Raw genomic sequence first — 12,269 nt, 5'->3', positions numbered from 1 at the left:
CTCTGCATTTCGAACACGTGTCACAACAATTAAGAGCAGCGGTCCCCAACCTTTTTTTGCGCCACGGACCGGTTTATGCCCGACAATATTTTCATGCACCGGCCTTTAAGGTGTCGCGGATAAATACAACAAAATAAAACTAGTACCGGTACCAAAAAAAGAAAATTTATTCATAACACACGTGAAAAGACCCAGGAAAACAGAGTTAACGATAAAAACGACAACAAAATAACGCTGAAAACCGATAAAAACACTGAAAACTCTCGCGGCCCGGTACCAAACAACTCACAGAGGCCCGGGGGTTGGAGACCGCTGATTAAAAGGACCCGAGGGAAGCTCGGAAAGCTAAGCAGAAGTTATTTGGAGAGGAGAGTGACTGCCGTTGGTTGAAAAGAGGTAAAAAAACTTCAGTGGTGTGAAAACATTATGGGTTCATGGAGTCAGACGTGGATCAAGTCGACACAGTGTGTAAACTTTGCTACAGTGTCGTAGCTGCACCACAGAGCAACACTGCAAAGTTCACTAAACATAGATGTTTACATTTTTCATTTATTTTTTATATTGCAAACATTTGCACTGTTATTGTTAAATAAATATCATCAAATAATCGAGATCTCAATTTCAGTGAAAATAATGGTGATTATCATTTTTGCCATAATCGAGCAGCCCTATGTGTGTATCATCCTTAATTGTAGCTCAAAGCCCAGCAGTTGCTATTTCAGTTATTGAGATCTGTGTCGTGCCAAGTCTGCTGCCATCACAACTATACAGTCTATTTAAGCAACAGCTAGTGAAAACGCCGGTAATCCACTTCCTCTGTTTTACTCTCGCAGTCCAGTGGTTCAGACTAGTGCCTGATGTGCTCAGGGTGCATTTATCTCTCCCAACAGATATCTGCATATGAACATGTAGAATATTTTGGCAATTGATAAAATGTTTCATATTTGAAGCTTTCTGGTGTCTATTTGTAGTCTTGAGTAATGACCCACTAATGTTCAGCAGGCGTTGGTTGCATACAGGTATGCAGTCTCTCTGGAAAACAAAAGAGGGAAAACTTTTCTTGTTATTTGTGTTTTTATGCTTCATCTACGTGCGCAAATGACAAATGGTTCATTATTTGTGTGTAGCTTTTTTTGTTCACTTGCCGCAAGCCCATTTCTTTCCTCTTGGGTGAAGGTTTTGGCATTTCTGTCCTTCAGACTGCAGCACTTTAGTAGAGGAAGTAATGTGTTTTTTAAAGGACTCTGACTCATTTTACTGTCTTTCAGTGTGTTGTCATTATACGGCAATGTTGGCTTTAGAAATCCCTCTTGTCACACCACATAGGAATAACACTACGCCTTTCAAGAGCGGTAAAACACTCACTTTGGGATCCGTAATGTAATCTGGCAGTTTGTGAGGAGCAGCTTCTGGGCTTTGCTGAAAGACGGACGTGATACAGGTTGGTTAAAGATGAACTGAACATTTCATGAACAGTAGTAAACAGACTGTAGAGGAATATGTATTTCTACAAATGCACAAGTGAACACAGTCCACTGAAAGAAGGTTGAGCCAATGCTTTGTTCATTTCACATTAACCACTGCAGTAACTCATGCACGATTGCAGAGATGAATTAACTTTGTTCAGCTGGGCTCTTTCATTGTGTTAATGTTTTGTTTTTTAATGTTGGGTTTCTGTTAAGTCACTTCCTGTTTTATTTTGTAACTCTTAACCTGCTTATACTTTTGATAATTCTACTTCCTGTTTTGACCCTTTGTGATTGTTTGCCCCATCGTCATTACTCTCCTTGTTAAGCTTTTGCTTATCCTCTTGTTTTCTAGTTTATCCTGTTTATTGTTTTATTTGTTATTTGTGTTTTCTTGGATTTTCTCATCTTGTGACTTTTTTTGTTTGTTATTTTGGAACTTTTCTTCAAACTTTATTGGCCCAAGGCAAAAGCTTTACACCATATGTATCGTGTGCTCAGCCCAATGAGTTGCACCAACACCCTGGACATTTTGCCTATTTGTCTGTACCTGTATTGTTTACCTTCTTTGACTTCTTCTCTGCAAATAATTAAAGACTTTATTTCGATTTCACTCTCTGTGTCCTGCGTTCTTCAGCCGCGATTGTTCCAGTTTTTCAGGTAAAAAGCCAAAGCAATTATCTTGATGTTATACTTACAGCACATTTTAGGCCTAAGGTTTGTATTTTCGCCTGATAATAGAACTAGCATTTAATGCAAACATGCATTCCCTTTCCTTTTTTCATTTAAGTGATGAATGCAGGTTTTTTTCAACAGTAATGAGAAATAAATAAGAGCTACAGAAAATGCAGTAACTTAACGGTTGAGTTCCCTTGTTCAGGAGAGCAGAAAACATGCTATACTTTGCAGTTTGATTACTAAAATGCAACATTACTATACAGTAAATGTTTTTAACCAAACAAAATCAAACTGACAATGCTCTTTGTGGAGATGTATTGATTTCTGGTCTTTTTAGTGGAAAAGAATAGGGCTGGGCGATATGGCCTAAAATCCATATCGCAGTATAATTTGAAGCATGTGCGGTAACGATATATATCACGATATATTATTTTCTTCTGTATAAAGTATTTTCCACACTATAAAGCACACTTAAAATCCTTTAATTTTCTCAAAAATCAAGAGTGTGCCTTATGTATGAATTCTGGTTGTGCTTACTGACCTCGAACCGATTTTGGCTGCAGAAATCTGTTAAGTACAACTTTGGTAAGCCGCACTGCTTGATGGATCGTCAGAGCATTACGGCTGCCGTAGTGAGGAGCTTCGCGGAGTAATCTGGGTCCAAAACTCCGTCAGATTCAGGTCCCAAAGTCAAACGAACACTAAGAGTTAAAAACGGTCTAAATTCTTTCATCTTTAATTAAATCATCAGCGTTGCTGCTTTATCGGGTGTAACAATTAAGTTTTACATCCATGAAAACAGAATTTATTAAATTTAACAGGAAGTTAGAAGTTAGCAGGAAGTTAGCTCGCTAGTTTCCACCTAAACATTTCATACCATGTTCTGACTGAGAGATTTTTGAAACTAATTCAAACGTACAGCTCTGCTACCACTTCCAACATAAATGAAGACAGAAAACTAAACAGCAGTGGCGTTTGCAGGGTCACTGAAGTTGGATACCTGGTATATAATGTTGTGCTACGTGATTGCTAGCGACACAGCTATGTTAGCATAACATTAGCACAGTGAAGCTGGAGGATGAACGTTAACTTTTATTCCACTCAATAAAAGTTAACGTGACGGATTCTGGTGGTTTGGGACAAATCCAATTGCATAGCAGGATGCTATACACGGGCCAAACTTCAGTCAGGAGAACAACTGAGATTATTCATCCACAATACGAGGTTAGTTATTAATATACTGCAACAACATGGGAATAGAACAGCTGCGAGAGAATTCAACATTAATGAATCAATGTTACGGAAGTGGAGGAAGCGCAGTTTTTGGCTTTCCCCATATTCAAAAAATGCTTCATCTCTTTGCTATGACTGTCGCCCGCCATAATTTGCAGATGATAATGGTTTTAGCCGCTGATGCTTTCGACCAAAACAGGCGCAGCATCATCAACATGCGCTATCGCGATAGAGCGATATAGTCAAAATCTCTATCGTTGGCTAAATTTATATCGTATATCGTTTCTATCGCCCACCCCTGGATATGAACATGATTTTTTTTTTTTGGGGCGGGGGGGTTCTAAAATAGTACAGTACATTAAGAACAGGCTGAATAATATGTATTTGCTATGTACAGTGTACTCATTCCTCACACTTTTAGAAGCAAAACTGGCTCATACGTCTGGACAGGATCAGCGTGGGAAAAAGGCAGATGGGAAATAGGCCCACTCGTGATGCCCCTAAGTCTGCCCCAGCTGCTTCCAGATATTGCACTGCATGTGTGATGATTAATAGGTCCTCAGCAACACGTCATAATTCGTTTCAGGGTGCAGGCTACTTATAGACCAAAGAAGCAACCGATGATAAATGCAGTTGCATCTGTTACACATACAAGTCAGAGTTAGGCTCTTGGGTGACAAATAGTGCTGCAACTGTGCTTCAGTTTCACGTTGGGTCAAATGGGGAAGCCTCAGTATGACCCAAATAAGCTGTTAGGATTACGACTCGTTAAGATGATTTATTATACGTCCCTGTTCATATTGTTTTGGCCTTTACTGTAGTGCTGCCTTACTGTACTGCTCCCACTCTGCCAGATTTGCTAGGAAACTTGCACTGTGAAATGACCTAGTTAGTTGGTGCTGACCGTTTGAATGCCACAGCAGGTGAACATTTTCATCGCCTGTGCTGTAATAAAGTGTCTCCACAGATTTTTAGCAAAATGATCCTGCTTTTGTCATGTTTCTTTTTGCACTACGTTTTTGCTCAAAAGCAGAAGCGTCATAAAAACTATTTTGTCTGTTTTGCTGTGGCGTTATCTCTGTGCACTGTTTGCTAACTCTGTCGATGAATAGCTGCTTCGTTTGATCGCTCCACACATTGTTACTAATCTGTCTGTACTGTTTTTTGTCTTATAGGTGAACCTCGCAAGTTTGACCCAAACTTCAGAGGGCCTGTTCAGAACAGGTACTCAGCATCCTCAGACTATTGTGTAAAATACAGTTACAGACACACTTTGAGACATTATAACATCACCCTCATTCGATAGTTTATAACAAGAAGCTCATTTTTATTCACCTGGATTGTGTAAGACTGGAAACAGAAGACACCGATGCAACTTTTTAGTGTAATATGCATTTTTTATTTTGATGAACTGACCTTCCAAACATCTGACTTCTTACATGTGTATTGAGTTTGCTCACTGTATCATTTCTTTGGCGCACGCTGCTGTTTGAGGCTGACAGATTGATTATTTGTCATGCTACATTAATAAAGACTGAGGCCTGAGTGCTGGCAGGTCTCTCCACTCCACCACACAGATCAATGGCCATAAGTCAAGCTGGTGGCTGGAGTTAACCCAATGACACACATTAGCAGCCAGCCAGACACACACGAAACAGATGTACACACAAGAGATTTCATGATAACGAGTGCTCTGTCTCCAGGCTCATGTAACAAAATGTCCACATTACTAAGTTTTAACATTATACGAAAATGCACTGAGGCTCTTATTAACTTTTCAGCTAGTAAAGTGATAGCAAATACTGAGCTTGACACTGCTTATATCTGTAGTAGCCACTGTCTGACAAATTACATGTGTGCAGAAAAAATAAGTGTGCCCTATGATGACCACCTTTAGCAGCAGTAAGTTGGAGTATTTGTTTTGTCAGACTTTCTCACATCATTGTGGATCATTTAGATCTGCTCTTCTTTACAGTTTGAAGGCATTTGTTTATGCACAACTTTCTTAAACATTTCAGTTAGGTTGAGGTCTGGGCTTTGACCGGGCCAGTGTGACACCTTGATTCTTTGCTCTTCAGTCATTCTGTTGCAGATTCTCTGTTGTGCTTGGGATGATTGTACGGTGGCCCTGAGAGGCCAAACGGACTGCAACTTAAGAAAACACCAGCAATAAGAAAAACGCTGCAAAAGCACACGAAACACAAAGGAAATAAGAAAAAACAAAACAGAAATAGGAGAAACAGATTTCCAAAAGCACAAGGGAAGTGTTTCTGGGGAGACAATAACCTGACGGACCAGTTGCAGGAACCAAAACATGCTAGGTAAGTGTGTTTTAATCTCAGGCTAACACACTTACCTCTCATCTTTTCTTTCCTCACAAAACCAATAGATCCTCCACTTCTTTTAAGTGTTTCCCAGCGCATTTCTTAGCATATTTTGGTTCCTGCAACTGGTCCGTCAGGTTATTGTCTCCCCAGAAACCTATTGCTGGTGTTTTCTTAAGTTGCAGCCGGTTTGGCCTCTCAGGGCCACCGTATGATTGTCCTGCTACGTCACCCAGTTTCAGCCAAGTGTTAGTCGCTGGACAGATGGACAGCTTCACTTTTGACTCTAAAGCAGCGGTCCCCAACCCCCGGGCCTCGGACCGGTCCGTGAGTAATTTATTTGGTACCGGGCCGCGAGAGTTGAGGCTCAGGTGTGAAATGTATAGTTTTCAGGGTTTTTATCGGTTTTCAGCGTTATTTTGTTATCGTTTTTATCATTAACTCGGTTTTCCTGGGTCTTTTCACGTGTGTTATGAATAAATCTTCTTTTTTCGGTACCGGTACTAGTTTTATTTTGTTGTATTTATCCGCGACACCTTAAAGGCCGGTCCATGAAAATATTGTCGGCATAAACTGGTCCGTGGCACAAAAAAGGTTGGGGACCGCTGATCTAGAATACTCTGATATACAGTGGAAGTTGACTCAATCAAAGCAAGCCTGAACCGTCATGCCTCCACCACCAGGCTGATAGTTGGTTTTAGTGCTGAGATGTTATGTTTGGGTTTTGCCAAATGTCCAAAAGACGTTCCAGAAATCTAATAGGTCATTTAGATGCAACTTAGCAAACCTAAGCTATACTGCCATGTATTTATTAGAGAGAATAGGTTTTCTCCTGGCAGCTCTTCCAAACAAGCCATATTTATCTAATTGTACTGTCAAGAGCTGCTAATAAGCTTCTGCTAATGCTTGTAGAGTCTGAGATGTAGCTCTTGGGAGGTTTTTTGGGGGGTGGGTTGCAATTTCTCTGAGCACAGTCTGATGTTGAGGTGAAATTACTGGCAACTGTCTTGAATGTTCCATTCTACAGGAAGAATCATAGACTTGAAATTGTTTGGACATGTCCTTCCAAAATAATGGGCAGCAGCCACTTTAAGGTCATTGCTGACACTTTCCTTCTTGACATTGTGTTAATATTAACTTCAAAATCCAGACCTGAAAAATTCTAAAACGTCTGTTTTTATAGAGTCGGTCACGCTTGCTGACATTTGATATTTAATATACTATTTAAATTTTCACATAGGGCTTCTGCATTTTTGTTAAGCATTGATCAGAATCTCAGGTCAAGCTCACAAAACCATTTCAACAACATCAAACAGCTGAAACAGCTGACAATTAAAGCGCAGGTAAACATCCCCGTTCACCCGACAGCACGGACGTGGGTGTTGAAAGCCGACAGCTGACAGATTCAGAAACTGCAAGTTTCGTCACTTTCATTCCAGAGTTCACTGAACCAGCAGCAAACGAAGACGAAAACTATGCTTCATGTCTGAAAGACATTGTCATGAGTTCCCTCTTACTTTTGCTGTCTTATTTCCTGCATAGCTCTATCACTCAGTGTGCTTTCAGACCAGATTTCCATCAAAAATCTCTATTTTCTGCATTATTCACTAGCTTATTACGCACCAGTCTACCATTTTTACCCCCAAAAGTGACTCTGTCAAGAAAGCCTAATTTCTGCTATTCAATACCAAAGAAATGTTGACTTTCACAAATTATGCCAAATTTTGCAAAGCCGTGTTTCTAATAAAGCCCGAGCAACTTTCTCTGCTTCATTTCAGCAGCATCAAGCTTTGTCCATATGTTGATTCATATTGTTAGAAGACAATTACTTTTTGATCTGCCGCAGCACATTTTCAAGGGTGTTATGTGCCATAAAAGACCAGACCAGGAAAAACTCCTTTATATTTTTCTGTTTTATCCTCAGTTAGTTTGACACAGGGGCATCTGCTGTGATGCTCACACCTGTGATCAAGTGCTTTATTTTGACACCAAGATATTTTACACAGAGTTTGTAATTGCAGAGAAAAAGTCGGTTCACGTTGGGCATGTCATTTTAAAGCAAGACGCTTTAAAGTGGGGGGTGGGGGGGCTTTAAGATAAGATAAGATAAGATAACTCTTTATTGTCATTGCACAGTCATACATAGTACAGTAGTACAATGAAATTGGAAAAACTGTCCTACGTCGGCACTACATATAACACAACACGACACGATATGACACATCACAACGCAACACAAACAACACAACACAGTATAATAACTTAGTAATAAAAAAGAAGAATAAGCGTATTTGTATTGCACACTGTTATTATTGCACATTAATTATTATTGCACCTTGTTATAAATATAAATATTATTATTGTTATTGTTTTAAACATTGTTACCTCCCCCCTAAAAAAGTCCAGGGAGGTAGCCAATCAGGTCAGCTATTTGCATTGATCAGGGCTGTTGCCCTGTTGTAAAAGCTGTCCTTGAGTCTATTTGTTCGGGACCTCAGCAGCCTGAACCTCCTGCCGGACGGCAGCAGCTTAAACACCCGGTGTCCTGGGTGTGTACAGTCCCATAGGATGCTGCGTGCCCTCTTGAGACAGCGAGTGCTATACAGGTCCTTCAGGGAGGGAAGAGGATGTCCAATGATTTTTTGGGCCATATTGATAACCCTACGGGTTAAGTAAATAAAGATGTAATTTGTTGTTATTCATCAGAGGTTGTACTTACTTGATTATATAACCTGCAAGAACAAGATTCTTTTTATTATATCCTGATACATAAACATGTAAAAAGGCCATACTTTCTTTTTCACATGGCTGTAAATCTGATGAAAAAGATTTGATATTAGTATTCAATTCAATTCAATTTTATTTATATAGCACCAAATCACAACAAAAGTCGCCTCAAGGCGCTTCATAGATACAGAGAAAAACCCAACAATCATATGACCCCCTATGAGCAGCACTTTGGCGACAGTGGGAAGGAAAAACTCCCTTTTAACAGGAAGAAACCTCCAGCAGAACCAGGCTCAGGGAGGGGCGGGGCCATCTGCTGTGATTGGTTGGGGTGAGAGAAGGAAGACAGGATAAAGACATGCTGTGGAAGAGAGACAGAGGTTAATAACAGATATGATTCAATGCAGAGAGGTCTGTTAATACATAGTGAGTGAGAAAGGTGACTGGAAAGGAAAAACTCAATGCATCATGGGAATCCTCCGGCAGCCTACGTCTATTGCAGCATAACTAAGGGAGGATTCAGGGTCACCTGGTCCAGCCCTAACTATATGCTTTAGCAAAAAGGAAAGTTTGAAGCCTAATCTTGAAAGTAGAGATAGTGTCTGTCTCCTGAATCCAAACTGGAAGCTGGTTCCACAGAAGAGGGGCCTGAAAAAGTAGTATATCTTTATCCTTCCTCAACCTAATAAATTAGATTTATACTGTAAGAAAACATTTTTTTATTACAGTGTCAGGTGGGATTTTGCAATGAAGCAAAACTCCTCGAGGGTGTCGCTGTAGGCTTTTCTTGAATTAGTCCTTTTCAGAGATAATGTAGGTTTTTACCTCTTTTATGTCCAACGTCAGACTGGCACGCTGCTGCAGAGGCATGTTCCAGTTCTCCTGTGCCTCTTTATCCCCCCTCTCCAGCCCATTTCTCCGCTACTGGTGGGTGAAGGCACCAAGGATACTTTGATGTTTCTGTGGCCCAAAGGCTTTTCTTAATGAGAACTGGAAGAGAACCAACTCTGTGGTCGCCTTGTTTTCATGTAAGCTCAAAGCCTAAATGAAGTAACCATATCTGTTGATTGAGCAGTCCTCTGCAAGCTACACAGGAGTGGGCATGCTGTAGTGCTAATTTTATTTGCCTATAAGAGTCAAAGATCCAGTCATTGTCACATCTCCACCACTCTAATGTAGTCCTTTCTATAATTGCCCCTTCAATAAGCGTGGCTTTAAACTTTGCTTCCAATTCTTTCTCTTCGCCCACTACATGTGACAACTTGCCGAACTGGGCCTAATGTTTGTCAGGAATACTGTTCACTTGGAAATTTGTCCCTAATGGTTCTCATGACCATGTGAAATATCCCTTTTGTGTGAAGATCTGCCCTGCTTCCTGTAAATGTCTGTTACAAAGGAGGGACAGTCTGGCAGATTCACGCCACAATGGCACCCACGCTATTCTGTGGCACTTCTGCCATCTGTGTCACCTTGGCTCCTGCAGAGTATCAGCCTTGCAAATATAATACTGACACAAAAGTTTCCCGTAGCACTGACAAAGGTTCCAGTACTGGTTTTTTTTCCTGCTAAGCAGTACTGCGTGCAAACAGAGTCCACAAGCAGAGAAAAGTGTTGGTTCGTGTGAACGTGTGAGAGGCATCTGAAGAGAGCTAAAGCTTGGGATTGAGCCCAGGTTGGAAGCCAAATAGATTTTGTTTAATTATGTTTTCCTGAGATAAGGAAGCAGAATTGTTTTCACTCTGCTCACTTTGTCAGCTTCCCTTAAACACTGACCATAGCTCGTTTCAAAGGTCATTTTCTTTTAGCGCCGAGTCGCTGTGTTTGCACTGTGTCCTTCTTTTTTTTAATCGCAGTTGTTTCCATATGAGGGGAATGAAAATCACAACAGACCTGCAGTAACAGTCATATTAAAGTGACGATGAAGCGATTTCAGCCCTCAGATCTTCCCAGCTCATCAAACAGGATGTGTGACTGAGTGATAGCTAACTTATTTACCGGCTGGAGGATAGAGAGGGATTCAATAATTGCCATAGCAACACTGACAGCTCTTTTTTGAATTAAATGAAACGATACTCTCTTGCCTCCCTTTGTTAATAACATGCACCATCTCAGCAACTGTTTAGCTGGTAGTGTAGCAGGTTGTCTTTGCACACCGCATACCCGACGTCAGTGTAAAACTGCCGCTGTGTTCACTTGGGAGAGCTGTGCCCACTTCAGTTGCCTTTGTTCCTCTCTTATCTCCGAAAAATAATTGCAGCGCTTCCAGAAAATGGTTTACACCTCAAAATATTTCACAAGTGCCAAGTGTCTATTTAAATGATCAGATAAATCTCTCAGTCGAGTCACTCTCTGAATTCATTGTCTCATCTATAAAATGCCAGAAAATTGTTACAAATTGTTACAATTTGTAACAAAAAAAAAAAAGAATCTCCCAGTTTCCATCACTCCATAATCAAAATATTGATCTTGAATGTAAAACCAGATACCGTAAAGCCATCTCCAGGTTTTGAGTGGCTAAATCACGTTTTGTGTTTGCAATTATCTGCAGTCTTAGTGCAGGTCAGATAAAAGAGATGATAATAAAGTCATTTAAAAACTGGAAAAAATGAGTATAGGCTGCCTCGCTGGGACAGAAGAGATTTCCTGCCCTCTGTTTTCAGCAACTACCACCGCTGCTAAGACAGATTGTGAGCTTTACCGCAGTTATTAATGCAGGGCTATAAAAATGATCTACTAATTGTACTTGAAAACAGTCCTAGCTTAAATTAAACAGCAGAGTCTAAATCTCAGAGTCTAAGCTAAGCATAAAGTCTAAATAGTTTTGCTTGTTTCCTTAAAAATGCATTCAACTGACTTCACTCACTGTAAACACATTACTGTCTATTTAAGCTACTCTCCCTGTCTCCGTGGGTTCCTCCACGTTGTGTATTATGTCTGTACATCAGTGCTTCAGTCCTTACCGCCTGCTTGGTAATTGTGAAGTAGCGTTTGGAGGCTGAAGAACAGTAGCGCCTGTAAACAACCGTGTAACCATGCTGCATACAAAACAAGGACAGTTCACTCGTTCAAAGAAGCACACAGAGGAAACACTGCACTTCTCTGAGTTCAGGCCTCCTTTGACCTTGGCTTTGAAATCCAGAGGAGATGAGGGTCTCAAGTCAATTTCATTACCATACGGTGTAAAGGGAAGGTTATGCATGTATGGTACTGCTGGGCACGGTAGATTAAACTTGGCTTCATTCATGGCTGAGGCTGGCAGTAAGAGGCTCTGAAAACAGGCTGGATGGACAGCATTTTTAAAAAGGAAGTCGGGGGCGGGGGGAGGAAGCTTGTTATTTGGGAAACACTGAGACGGTGAATAAAGACTCAGAGGGAGAAAGACTCTGAGATGCAGTTTTAAACTAGCAGACTAAGGCTGCTGAAGTGAGAGTGGAAACTTCAAATAACGGTGAACCCTGAGGGGCAGTCAGAGTCTCATCAGGAAGTCAGCAGAGCTGCAGTTTCTCTGAAAACACAGATGACACTTACTCGTCTCTGGAAGTAAAGTACTGAGCTGAAACTCTGTTACCATACAATAACAATTACACTGTCAACACACACTGTACATTCTTTTTCTCTGTGAGGTGAAGCTAATTTCATATTCCCCCTGGGGACACTTTACTAAATATATTTGCATATATTACTGATTTACACTGTTTTCTCGTAATCTTGGATTCCTGCGTCACGCACTGTTCCCACATCCCTTTTCTGTTTCCAGGAGCTGCACTGATGTGGTTTGCTGTGTTATCTTCGTCATTGTCATCCTTGGATACATCGCTCTGGGTACTGTGGGTGAGTTTGA

General features: G+C 40.7%; 1 protein-coding gene across 2 annotated transcripts in view; it reads left to right on the top strand.

Moving 5' to 3' along the window:
• Nucleotides 1-12,269, top strand: part of slc44a5b (solute carrier family 44 member 5b) — a 52,761-nt gene that overhangs the window by 17,302 nt on the left and 23,190 nt on the right. For both annotated transcript variants that reach the window (XM_087835866.1, XM_087835865.1), the window contains exons 2-3: nucleotides 4,553-4,601; nucleotides 12,186-12,259. In XM_087835866.1, the coding sequence (XP_087691992.1) occupies nucleotides 4,553-4,601; nucleotides 12,186-12,259 (123 nt within the window). The remainder of the gene's footprint in view (nucleotides 1-4,552; nucleotides 4,602-12,185; nucleotides 12,260-12,269) is intronic.

Source organism: Neolamprologus brichardi, chromosome 23 (assembly GCF_056152115.1).
Source record: "Neolamprologus brichardi isolate AB-2024 chromosome 23, ASM5615211v1, whole genome shotgun sequence".
Classification (NCBI taxonomy): domain Eukaryota; kingdom Metazoa; phylum Chordata; class Actinopteri; order Cichliformes; family Cichlidae; genus Neolamprologus; species Neolamprologus brichardi.
This window is presented reverse-complemented; position numbering and strand designations above follow the sequence as displayed.